Genomic DNA, 13,892 nt, shown 5'->3' with positions numbered 1-13,892 from the left:
ACACTATACTGACAAATTTTGGGCCTCCTACCAACAGAGTATAGAACAAATTCCGGTATAGCTATAGTTAGTCAATGCAGTCAGTCCTTTGTTACAAACAGTCCTGCGCCCGGCTCGTTGCCCCCGAAGCGATGCGAAGCGTTTACACTGAGCGTAAAGTATGAAGTTTGTAGTTTATTGAGTGGCAATGAAAACCGCACATTGGCGGTAAAAGTTCTCCAAACTAGGCAAGCAACCACATTTACATACAAGTCGTATATATCAGAAAATATGGCCGCCTGTTTTCACACAATGGCAAGCACTCGGCCTGAATATCTATCTCTATCTCTCCGTCTCTGCAATTGTCTGACTGTAAGTATAAAAACAAAGAGTATCCGGTTGTGAAAACGTTGACAAAATTAAAACGACAAAGTTCAGAGTTTAAGCGGGATAAATGTCAGGTCTTTAAACGAAAGTTAGCTACTTGTGCCTTGTGATGTAAAAACGATAGCATTTTCAAAGGCACAAAAAAAACTATGTGCATGCATATGTATAGTAGTTACAGTACATTACAGTGTTTATGTTCGCTACTTGTTCGTCTACCGTTTGCTCGCATTGTGTTTCTTGTTATTAGCGTTGTGGTTGTTTTTCCTTCTTTGCTTCTTTTTAATGTGAAACCACGTTCTCAAAGTAACTTAGTCCCTCAAATGTAACTTTTTGGCAGGTTGGTTAGCTTATGACGTTCTGTTGAACGGTTTTTCTACGTCAAGTATCTTCCGCTACTTGTAGACAAAATCGTCTAACCCTCATACAAGTTATGGAAAACTTTTTACGTACATTGCATACGTATTGTTTAACCCGACAATTGTGTGTTACTTTTATTTACCATAAATCGATTTAGGTATAAATGACAGATTTACTCGTAAAAATTAGTTCTTTCCTTTATTTTTTTTTTTTTATTTTTTTATATTTTTTTTGTTACAAACTTTATGGTAACGTTTTTTAATTCGGAAGCATAGATTACGTTAGATTAATACAGTAGCAGTCATAGCAGCACTTAGTCAATTCATTTTAATTCTCAGTTAATTATAAAAAAAAATCCAGCGTGAAAACAACTCGCATTAGTGTTGAACTCCCCGCGGCGCCCATCCAATTTTCTATATAATACTGCTGATGTTTGTAAAATCTCCCCCTCTAAGAATGCTTCATCTAGCAGTTTGTCTCTTCTCTTGACATCGTACAAACGGAAAACAATCACACATCACCACAGTCGAATAGTTTAAATTAATTCGAATCTAAGCAGCGCCTCTCTGCGTTACTCCATGAGAAGCCTAACGCTTCACTTTGTTGCCCAAAAGTGTCCTACTACGGATTGCTCTGCAGTTTGACGTTGAAAGGCAGGCATATCAAGGTCTCGTTGCTTTTGTCATTCAACGGAGTCAAGATTTTTTGCATTTTTGAAAATCCATCTTCCCATTGGAACATCATTTTGACGATAGTAAAAGTAGCTTCACTTGCTAATCAAGACAGGCGTCTTACCGCATTCTCCCATCTGCTTTACAGTTTCCTTACAACATAAAAGTGGAAAATGCAGCTCAGGAAGCAATGTCTGAGCTTATGGACCGACGATATTCTAACACGCTCTTGACACTCCTGCGCTTATAGTGCGTACATAAAAGCGTAGTGAGCTTAGAGTACTTTGTGACTAGTATTCATTAATGCGATTGCAAGTTCAAATGCCTGGACCGATCTCCAGTTATGCTACTCTGGGATGCCAATGTCGAACAATTAAAGTTAGCTTCAAAAACTTCCACGAAAATTGAATTGAGCTAATACGAAAAAGGTAGCAAATAGTAGACAAATCGTGATACCGTAAAGAAAAGCGTTTCGAATATCGAGTTTTTCTTCGCAAGAGAAATCACGCGTTTCCAAGTATCTGGCCGATCGTGGTTGCTTTCTGTTTGTTATCGTATTTGTGTCGTGTAAAGCAAAGACGTAAACGAGTTATATTCGATGGCTGCCGAATGTTTTACACCCTGTAGCTTTTTCTTGAAACCAATAACAACAAAATGAAAATTCGATACTCTACTGTTTTTCCATTTTCAGTTATTCTAAGATCATAAACACAGTGTACACGTGAAAGTTTTTCTCGCTACATACCTTGTAGCGTTATACGTTATGAGCAAAAGAGATAATTTTGTGTTTTTTGAAAATAAAGCAACTCTCAATTTATGTTGTTGTATAAAGCGCCTGTCCTTTGACTGATTTCACCCAGAACTTTCTATCATTTCGCCAAATTTGACCCCTTCCCTCTCATGAATTTCCTTAAATCGATTCAGAATCTATTACTGACCAAATATATATCTATATATAAATACGGAACTAATAGGGTCTCTGAAGCTTTCTTCTGGGTGCTCCAAACATTTTGACAAAATCATTATATCCCTACACTTCGGTGGTGGTATAAAAATACAATTTCATCCTTATCGTAGAATAAATATAGGAAAAATTTCCAAAAACAATAACTTTATATGATAATAAGGTTATAAATCCGAACGTAGCGTATTTATAAAGGGAAGCAAGCATTCAATAAATTTGGGGTTGAAGCGAATCTTGGATACGCGCCAATATATTGAAGAAAGAAAATATTGAAAAGTCATGGACACTTTTTCTATGCTATGACTTTCGTTTACCATAATGACTTTCTTGACGATCCTCTTAACAGTTTTGTCAAATCGAGAAGCGTTGAACTCGCTGAAGCCAATTTTGGCGAAGATAATTAAAAAAAAAATTTCCTTGTTATTTAGTGTTCGTTCGTGTTTTGATTGTGTTTGGCGAAATGGACTGAGGGACACACGAATATAACTAAATCCCATTTAGAATCTGCAATTGAGCAATAAAGGACAAAGACCCTGAACAAATTAGTATAACTCGGTTTTTAGTTACTAAATGTTAAAATATTGTAACTCTTGACGTAGAGTAGAAGTGAAAATGCCAGAGGCCGCCAAAACTTGAAGAATAATGGAGTAAATGGAGTCAAAATATTTGCATACTTATTCGCATACTTTGCATACGGAAATCATTCAACATCAAAATTAGTCCTTCCACTCTCTACTCCATGCAATAATAGAAGTAAAGCGAAAAAAAAAAAAAAAAACAGGCTGCTACAGCCACTTTGCAGTGGAGACTATTAAAACTTGATCTTTATGAGGCTGGTAATTTGTTTACCATTATAACGCCATTAGCATTTCACTACAATGTGTTGTATACACATTTAAACACAAACACATACACGCATTTACTCACGCATTTGTAAAGACCATAAAATAAATTGTACACATATATATAGAGCATCATCAAGCAACCGAACATATATCAAAAGAAAAAAAATAAAAAAAAAAAAAATAAAAAAAGAGAAATTTCGGAAAAAAAAAAACAACGTAAATTTTCTGTGAAAGGCGTTGAACAAGGTGTGATTTGAGTGCGGGGAGGTATCATTAATGTGGCTTTGCTACGGCAATTGTGGGAAATATACATTTCATACACACAATACATACGCATTAACACACAATCATACCTATACATGCAATACAAGTAAACGCACCCACACTCGGAATACAAATTGAAACTAAGCGACCTTGTTTGTTTTATGGATATATGGATAAATGTGCGAGTTGGTATAGGTTTGAGATTGAGGTTGAGTTTGAGTATATTTACAGGATATTAAATAACCCGGAGCCGTTTTTCGTTCACGTTTATAAATAAACATATACATATACATATACATATCTATATATATATATATATATGTATATACATTTAGGCAAGCGTCGTCGGTGTGCTTATGCCGCCGCATAGTATAAATGCTTTTTAAACGGGAGCTCAATTGGTTATGGTCGTCGAAACAATTTTGTTCAACTCTCAATTTTCGCATATAAATACAACGAGATCCCATTTTATACCAAGCTCGGAAAAAACAATCACGTTTCCATGTTAAGGATAAACTGTGCACGTATGCACGCACGTAGAATTGAAAAAGTTTCGAAGGCGGTTGAGACTAAAATTCTTGTTATGTCGGGTTTAATGTCCATGCGTATATGTGTATGTGTATATATATATATATATATATATATATATATATATATATATATGTGTGTGTGTGTGTGTAGTGGTCGCGGCCAGAGTAATGTCTGCTTGTTGTTGTTTCTGTCGCTATTATTGTTTGTCGAATGTATGCAGTTGTAACAATAAAATTGTTGATAAATCTGTGTGAAATGTGTGTACAATAATTCATGCTTCTATTTTTTCTTTTTTCACATTTTTTTATTTCATTTGGCTACTAATGTTATGATTGTTTTGGTTTATTCATTTTTTTTTTCCTGTTTTTCTGTTCTTTTTTTTTTTTTTAATTTTCATTTAACACGCTTTGTTTGTTTTTAAGCTTATTATAGTGATGAACAATCTTTAATGTATGCATGCACGCCTGTGTGTGCTTTTAAATAAATTCTCTTGTTTTTAGAGATGGATTGGTTGAGGCTAGAATGGACATGTGTCAGACAAGAGAAGAGAAAGGGATCTCATATACTGATTGGTCTTAATCTTTCGTGTCCACAAGTTACATACATATATACGTATATATTTTTGTCCTTTTTCTTCTTCTTTTTAGTTTCATTTATGCAAGGCTTTTCAATCAGCTGCCAGCCCGACTGACCTTCTTCTTCTTAAAATTCCTATACAGAATAAATTTTCACAATAAAATTCACTGCCCCATCTTTTTGTAATGTGTGTAACTGCTGGCTCAGCGAGATAGTAGCTTTGTCGGAAAACGTTGGTAATGTGCTATATAGAGAAACCTGAAGCTTAACCAAGGCTTGCCAAAACGGAGGAACGCTAGCTTGTTCGACAGTGTTGGAGAGATTAATCGCGTTCATCGGGCACACCACACACACTGTTATAAATGAAAAAAGAGAATACGAGTCAATAACTACCCCTATCGGAGATAAGAACGAACAGACAAAGCTTACCTAACTAACATGGATGGAGGATGGACGTGACGTTATGCCCGAGGCACGCCTTCTCCGGTATTCTTTCTGGAGACGCCGCAGTTAGGCGTGATGTTATGCCTGAGGCACATCTGTACTTTACACTGCCTATAGCATCCGCTCGCGTACATTCTTTCTGGAGACGCCGAAGTTAGGCGCGATTTTACACCCGAAGCTCGTCTGTATTCTACCCTAACTAGGGCTCACCGTTCGACTGCATTTCTATCTGAGGATATTTGCATTATGTTTGGACTTAATACTGGAACCCTGTATATAAGATTTTGACAATTTATTTGTGACTTCTGCGCATTTCTTAGAATGTGTTCCAAGGTCAATGGTGTCAAGCGCTTAAATGAAAGTGATATCACTGTTAGAAGTGTTTCACGTTGATTGCAATCAAGGATAGTCCGATTGTGTGATTGACTCATTTACTCACCGTTGGAAGCTTCCAAATATATATACAAAAGCGAATGAGCTTAACGTATATGTTATGCATCGCCATAATATATGAGAGAATATTTAGATATTTAGACATTTTAGTCGTACTGGTCTGTTTGAATTTTCGAAGACTTGTATGCAGAATTTTAACATTTTGTATACGCACTCGTGTTGTTAGATTAATTGCAAGAATTTATTAGAAAATTTGTATCATCTGTCTACAAAGCGGTTCGGAATAAAGAAAAAAACACTGAAATTTTGATGCAACTCCAGTACATTCCAGTGTATACATAGATAATAGTTTATTATTTATTTATTCACTCACTTACTCACGGCTCATTAAGACAACCATTAGACAGTAAGTATACAAAGAAGCTTAAAGTTATTTATTTCGTGTTTTAAATTTAAACGAATAATATCTCCTTTCATTGATAAAAAATAAAAAGCCGCAAACTTATGTTTATTTACAATGTATGCTTGTACACATTTGACACATTTGTTTGTATTACGTTGTGTATTAATATTTTGATTCGGTTAACCGAATCGGAGGAGGAGAATAAATGATAGCAGTGATTAGCGTTTTTACAAGCAACCCACGTTTTAAATAATTCATCGTTCAAGCGATTTAATGATAAGTTCTGCAAATTTTGGTATATCGTATCTCGATTCTTGCGGCGGGGTATTGAAGTTCATTTCGCTAACTAATACAGTGGAGGAGATGACATCTTTACATCGTTAAGCAGTTAATAACGATGCAAAGTCGCCTTCAAGTGCAAGTCTCCGCTTATACAGACTTGGAAGGTTAATCGATTTCAAACGGTTAGGAGATGGAGACAGAATACAACTTGGGTTTCATTCTAGACCCCGTATCGCAAATATAAGAAATTCTTCTTCTTCTTGAACAGAATCTATTATGTTAATATCACTTTCCTAGAATTGGCCTAACCATCGCAATGGGTGGCCTTTGCATTAGGTCAGGGTCCACACACATAAATAAGTATTCGAATACATCCGGCTTATGTACATGCAGATGGGAACGTACATTGGGATCCAAAACGTATGCAACATCCAAATCTATCAGATATGGAACATTTGCTATCGTCTGCCGTTTTTAGGATAACTATGCTCAAGGAATTGTGTTAAGTCATGTCCGTTAAAACGCACTTATAAAGGATACTCCTTCGTTGCGCTTAGTTTAGCGTCCACGAATGCGCAAACACTCTTCGGATTCCTTTTAAAAATAAAACTCCTTCCTTGTATTAAGGGACTTCTCCTAACGATCGGTAGGGGGTAAGAGAACCACTTATCTTAAATGTTTTTCGTTTACGTACCCTCACGAAAGCCGCGAACAGCGTTATTGCGTCTTTAATCATAAGGTAAAAACCTGAAGCACTATTACTCACTGTTAGATTTGCCGAGACTTTATTCGGTGTTCATCAGGATGTAGCGGATAAATCGGTTTTTTTTTCTCGGCTCACATTTTTCTATTGGTTGCCGGTGGAAAGACCTTCTCTAAGCAAACTACGGAATGATAAATGGTTTCGGGATTGACGAGTGGAATTTGAACGGATAACCGATAAAACTGAACAATTACAAGGTACACTAGTAATAATAATTTAATAATCTACCGTAAATATTGAAGAATTTGTGTACTTGACTGAAGCATAATTCATAGCGAGCAATCTCAGCTAGAAGAAGAAGATGAGGAATACAAGGGAGGAATTGCGTTGAGCACACATTCCCAAGTAATGTTGGATACTCTGAAATCGCCAAGCAATTTTATTACCTATAACTGTCATTTGTTTCGCGTTCTACAAACCTCTCAGTGGGATATAGCTCCTTCGCAAAAAAAGCCCGTGAAAATCATTTAATTCAGTTTATTGGGCTGACATCCTAGGAGTGAGAAAATTCGATTTGAGTTTCGAATTTGATGATAACAAATCATGAAATTGTTCTTTGATATAAATTCATGTACATACAGATATGATGCATACATACATACATAGAATATATATATAATATATAGAATATATATAGAATAAATACACCACATGCATATAGAAATTAGTTATGATACACTGATGTTATGATAATATACTGCAGAAATTTGCTTTGCCGTAAATTTTATTCAGTGCATTGGGTTTTATGGGCCGTTTCAAGGGCACAAAATGCATATTTGCGCTTATTATTATTGTTTTAAAACTTTTTGAGCCTACCCGATACATATTTATATCACACGCACCTGTAAAGCCAAAAAAAAAAAAAAAAACAAAATTTAAAACCGAAACTTAAACAGCGTATATTGCTTCAGGGACTACCATGCAAATTAGGAATTTAGTAAAAGCCAGCAATGTTGGCCGCATAAAAATTAGTTTTTGAAAATATCTTGTATTTTAAGAATTAGTAGTCTATTGAGCTTTTTACTAATCTTTACCTATTTTCGTCGCAAAATATCAAAAATTAGATTTTGTTGCCGCGCTTTCAACTCTTATGTGTATTATTATGTTTTGCATGAACAATCACTCTACAGATGTCATTTACTGATGTAAGATGATGATGGTCAAAGCAAAATGAGAAAAGGAGAAAGAGATGGGGAGATGATGGCCGTAAAGGATATGCCTTTTGCCGAAGTCAAATCTAGCACGCTTGAGATTTAAGCCCATGAATACTAAATGTTAGTTGCGATAATTACCCGCTCGGGCACTCATGGACGCGGACATTTCCGAAATATAAATCCATGTCCATCCATCCAGATTTAGCAAAATAAATTGATACATTAAACCACTATCTTGGCTGACTTTTCATCACAAACCGTTGCAGATTAAAAACTACTTTTAATTTATATTTTTTGACTTCTTTTAAGCACGCTTACGCTGCAGGCAGTTCAAAAGATGGTCCCATACCGTGCGCATTGTTCACATGCAATTAATTTATTAAAATACGTGTACTATTTTTCACTGGTTTTTCTTTGAGAAATATGAAAAAAGAGAAATTTCGTCTCACGAAGCGATTTTTTAAAAACAGAATATTAAGCGAACGAATCATTTTGGAAATGGCCACATCCAATCCACTTTTTATCGGTTATGTTCTTAGTCCAAGCTTTATTGGGATATGCAATGTTATTAGTATGTCTGGAAAAGTGCAATGCATAAATTTGGCCTTTGGACGGACGGACAAATCGGTTTATAAACATTTAATAAAAGCCATATAATCTGTCGAATTCCATTTCATAGTGCACATGAATACATGCGAGATTTGAAGTCAATCTCTTAAATCATTCGTACAAGCCCTATAACGTAAGCTGGCGATGCCGATTTTTCTTCTTATCTTAAATCGTACAGTACTTAAATTCTCGTAGGAAATAGAGAGTTTAAAAGAAAAATTCGCTGTAATAGGTAAGCAATCAGAGGAAATTGATTGCTTAGGAAAACCGTATATAAGTATAAGTAAATATCTCTGTCTCAACAAATACCGCATAAATCTTTAGTAAACGAAGGACATAGTTATTGCATAGTGGTAGACGCTTCCAACGCTTCCAACGCTCCCAAAATGAAGGAGAATTCCACTTGTAAATGATTGCGAGTCAAATTGTGTGAAGAATGCCTTCAACTTTCCGGAAAGATTTATAATGAGGTCATGATGACGCCGGTTGTTTATCAATATCATCCATTTATTCCGAGAATGGACATCTTAGACTATAGGAAGACTGTAGCCGTAATACAAAGCAATTGGTTTTTTGAATTCTGCGCCGCCTTAAAAGCAATACACATACATCAATACACTTTCAATACACTTTCATTGGTCGCGTTTGAAGATTTTTACTCTTAATTTAATCCGAACATGAATTTCTTGATGTTGGGTCGCATACGTTACTATCTAAATTGCACTTAACGAAAAGCAACATTTTTGCTACTCACAGGATTCGAGTCGACTGTAAAAAAAGGACATCTCAGGCTATCTCAACAGATTAAGACGTGCTTTTCTCAACATAAGCTCTTTGCAGAAATTATACAAAAAAAGAAAAATTTATTATAATAATAAAACTGATCGCCTCGTATCAAACTGCGTTTTTAATAAACCGATTGCAGGGAGACTTTTAGTTTTTTCACTTTCATTTTTTCTCTTATGAGTATATCTCACTTATTGGAAATGCTGACGAACTCGAAGTAGCGCTAACTGCTGAGAGCCGGCGTTTGCGGCAATATAATAAAATGTTTGGACGAATTATAAAACACTGTTGCAAGACCAAATCGAGCCGTTAAAGCGCATGAGAAAAACTGAAGCAAACGTGGAGACATAACCTCAAAAATGTTAAAGGAATGTGAAGACCGGCGCTAAAAATGAAAAAACGTTGTAGTTAAAACTTACTATTTGTACCGACGTCTGCGGGCACATCTCACAACAAGCTTAAGAACAACTTAAATGCAAAATACTTGCGAATGATAACAATTTGGATCAACTCAATAGATTCCATTCTGTATCCGTGGACTTTCTATGAACCTAAGCAAAAGTCATGAAATCTTTGGTCATAAGGATCATCTAAGTGGCTTATAAGAAACTGACAAATTTGTTACTTCAATTGTCTTATGACGTCCGGAATAGCCCAATAGCACAAATAAGTTGACAACAATAGCATATGTTGGATGCGTTAAAGCATACCAATTAAGTTACAATGACTATCCCTGGAAAACCATGTGAAACCTTGACAATCGATACCTTTCCAATACCATCAGATACGTATCTTGATTTTCTTCGAGCGCCATTCAGCGGTAATGATTGCTATAGATCCTCTTGTACAAATATACGAATGTTTAAAAGTAGATATTCTAAAGCAGTTGCTCGATTCGTTAGCCTGTCGAAGTTGATTGACATCTTAAGTTTGAGCCAAATTGACAGACAAAAGCGAGCGTCTTTTTAAAATCGTTCGGACGTATATTTTCACTTGCACGCAGCACAGCTTTTTGCGACTTTAGAAATGAAACTTCGTCAAAAGTTCATACATGTTGCGCGGATCTCGATGAATACCTTTTGGAAACTTTGCTTGCTATGCAGTGTTGCATATATGTAAGACATGCATGCGCAGAGGGGAATACTTACGAATGCAGGTTTCGAAAGGTTAACTGGATGGACGAAGTCGAAGAGCTTGGAATACAGCAACTTGGTTAGGAAGACGACAACAGGCAAACAGATTAGAAAATCTACTACAAAGGCTCGCAAAAAGCAAAAAGCAAAGCAACTATTGCGGGTTGGTGTGCAAGTTAAATTCAAATTAAGACAACGTATGCTTGCCGGTTAGTTAAAAATTGCAATTGATAATATCTTCGGCAATAGGAATTACGATCGAGATGAGCGTAAACGTGAGTGTTATCGTTCTCTGTTAACTCACTTGATATAGCTGTCATGGGAATCTTGTGAATACGACTAACACCGATCACTGATTTTAAACGGTATTCTAATTAAGACACGTGCTCGTGAATTATCACCAAATCGGGAACAAAAAAAAATTAACGACTTATTCACTTTGAAAGATACGTGCACCGTACCTTGTTTCGTTGTTCTCATGGCGCGAATAAAAGAAAAATGACAGGACCGATAACTATATATGAATGAAAACTTTGGCATTACTAACGCAATAACAAAGCATAACGAATTCCATGACGAAAATAAACACCAATGTCGAATGTTTTTCAGTTTGAGTAAAGGACTATATACGCACAACAACAAATTCGTGCAACGTCTATATTTAAAGCCAATGAGCCTCGACAAATTTCAATTATTTACCGTAACGAATACGCTTCCCATAGGAACAATACGGAAAGCAGAAAGTAAGCCGCACGTACACGTACATACATAAATAATATGAATGCGCACAAATAGTAAGGAGCTAGCGTGAAGGAAGTTTGCCGAAGTTTGCTGCTTATTTGGAAATATTCAAAATTTGATTTACATAATTCTCTTCTTTAGCTTTTGATGCAATGTTATATCAAAAGTACATGAATCATGTCGACGACTGCGATTACATATATATATATATATATATATATATATATACTTATATCTTATCTTTTTGAGGAACAAAACAGCGAACGGAGAACGAGAAAAGAGTACTTATTCCAAGATGGTGGTGATGGTGGTAAGCACACAAGTCAAAATTAACATTTCTGAATGCTTGCTCGCTTAATCAACTAATAGTGATCATTAATCAATCAATCAATCAATCAATCAATCATATCTTATTAGGAGATGCATTGAAGTGCATGCAACTATAATTGCGAGCGAGCTCTAAAGCAAGCAATAAGCAAGCATTTCTTCTATCCTGATCGTTTTTAATCGAAGACAGTTCTCTTTAACGTTCGGGCGCAAGCAATAATAATTTTCACAATTTGCTGCCGTTCAATCGTTAAAACGTCGTTATGCCTTGAACTGATCATTGATTTGCATCAACAGCATGCATATGAATCAATCAGAATATGAATGTATGAATGTATGAATGAATGAATGAATGAATGAATGAATGAATGATTCAATTTACATATGGATGCGTTTTATTTAAATATAATTTCAAAATCTATTTCTATACTCGTACGTATATAGATTTGATTTCCTCTTAGAATTAATTAAATAATAACGTAAACATTGCACGGCTTAAAGCTAAAAGAATGAAATGTCTAATCGTACTATTTTTAATATCACAAAATGTATACATAGATTATAAATTATGACTCGATCGAACGACGTAATCGTTTCGTGCATGAACATGAAAGTTTATACTTCTCTATAATATAATAATGAAAAATTGACTTCTCTCTTTAGTGCTCGTTGAGTGGTGCAGTGCTATTTAACAACTTGTTTATACATTTATTTGGGAGTTAGTTTTTCCCTTTACGTGTTCTCGCAAATTATCCAAATCCGTTTTGCTTCGAGTTATTATTATTATTATATTTAAAAATAACTAAAGTCGGACTTGTGTCATTTGGTGAATGTGGTGTTGCGCGTTGAATTTAAGCGACCATTATGACTTGCGGTGCAATTGTGCGATGATGCACCGGCTGGTGTGCTTGGGGTGGAAGAGGTTTGATCACTTTCTTTATCTTGATGGGCGGTCATATGGCGCGTAAGGTGATGCCGTTCGCGAAAGCTCTCCTGACAAACGGGACATTTGAGTTTCTCTTCGCGTTTGCGGCGATTCGGATCCGCTGACACTTCACTTTTGTGATGGGAGCGCATATGATAAACTAAATCACTGGTCATGCGAAAACTAATGTTACATTTAGCGCAAACATTTTGAGCGGTAAGGGTAAATGTTGAAGCTAATGTGGGTGGAATTAATGTCGATAAGATTGCGGCCGCGGCTGGATTTTGAACAATTCTTGGCAATTCCGGCTGAGGAACTGCTGCAAATGGATGAGCTAATCCACTTGCAGCGGGAGGAAAACTGAAGCCTGGGTAAGCCGGTAGAAAGTCTGGTGGGCTCGTTGAAGGCCCGGCAGAATGGTCGGGTATTAAAACTGGCGCCCGATATAAAAGTTGATGTTTTAATCGCTGATTGTGAAACGCTTGTACAGATTGAAATGCACCATTTGGCGGATAGTCAGGCCGGAAGTTTTGATAGCCAACCACTGAGGGTGCAGGTGAAGGCATCATATTATCAATTGAGATAATGTCGCTACTGCTGCCGCTAGCTGAACGCGGTGGTGTGGTGGCAACTGGTGGACTCATTGATGAGCAACTTAGCTGATCTGGACTTAGCGATGGCGCCGGCTCTCCGGGCGACTCTAAACGCGACGTAACTTTCGTGAATGCACTTTTCAATGGAGACGATTCCCAATTCGTTGGTGATATTACAACGGTAGGATCGTCGTAAACTCGCGGCGTCCGCACCATAATTTGCGGATAGCGTCTTAACTCTGGCCGAACATTGAACTCTTGCTTATACATTTGTGAGTAGAATTGTTCTTGCGATTGTAATTGCGCCGGCGGCACCGGCCGTTTATTTTCAGACTGGCTTTGCTTTAAACGTTCGTCGGGCATCATCAGAAAGGCCACATCAAACGATCGCTTTAATGTATTTTTAGCACAAGCGGCATTACTCGGTTTTCGCGATAACTGACTGACTGCACTGCTCTCAACACTGCTTTCATCATTTGGCGGTGTCGGTGGTGTGGTAGATATTTGTAAACCTTTTATTGGTGCGTTATCTGTTATCTGAGCTTGACTGCTCTCCATTACCATGTTCATATCATAAATTTCTTTAGCCAAATTGATTGATAAAATTCGAACGAGATTCCGTTAAGTATTTGTTCTTTAAAGTTTATTGAATGCCGCGATACTAACTTTCTAATAAGCATTCGCACATAATTCACACACAGATGCTCTCATAAGCGACAAGCTACAATTAACTTATGAGTTATCTAATAAGAAAGTTTCCGTAGG

General features: G+C 36.4%; 1 protein-coding gene across 1 annotated transcript; it reads right to left on the bottom strand.

Annotated features, from left to right (window-relative positions):
• Positions 1–12,428: 12,428 nt before the first annotated feature.
• LOC119632525 lies at positions 12,429–13,691 on the bottom strand. Its single transcript, XM_038025459.1, has one exon. The coding sequence runs from the start codon at positions 13,689–13,691 to the stop codon at positions 12,429–12,431; it is 1,263 nt and encodes a 420-aa protein (XP_037881387.1).
• Between the last annotated feature and the right edge of the window lie 201 nt (positions 13,692–13,892).

This window comes from Glossina fuscipes, unplaced genomic scaffold, assembly GCF_014805625.2.
Source record: "Glossina fuscipes isolate IAEA_lab_2018 unplaced genomic scaffold, Yale_Gfus_2 1, whole genome shotgun sequence".
Lineage (NCBI taxonomy): Eukaryota > Metazoa > Arthropoda > Insecta > Diptera > Glossinidae > Glossina > Glossina fuscipes.
This window is presented reverse-complemented; position numbering and strand designations above follow the sequence as displayed.

Excerpts from the sequence above, each read along its gene's own strand:
- LOC119632525 (XM_038025459.1), bottom strand. The coding sequence starts at position 13,691 with ATGGTAATGGAGAGCAGTCAAGCTCAGATAACAGATAACGCACCAATA.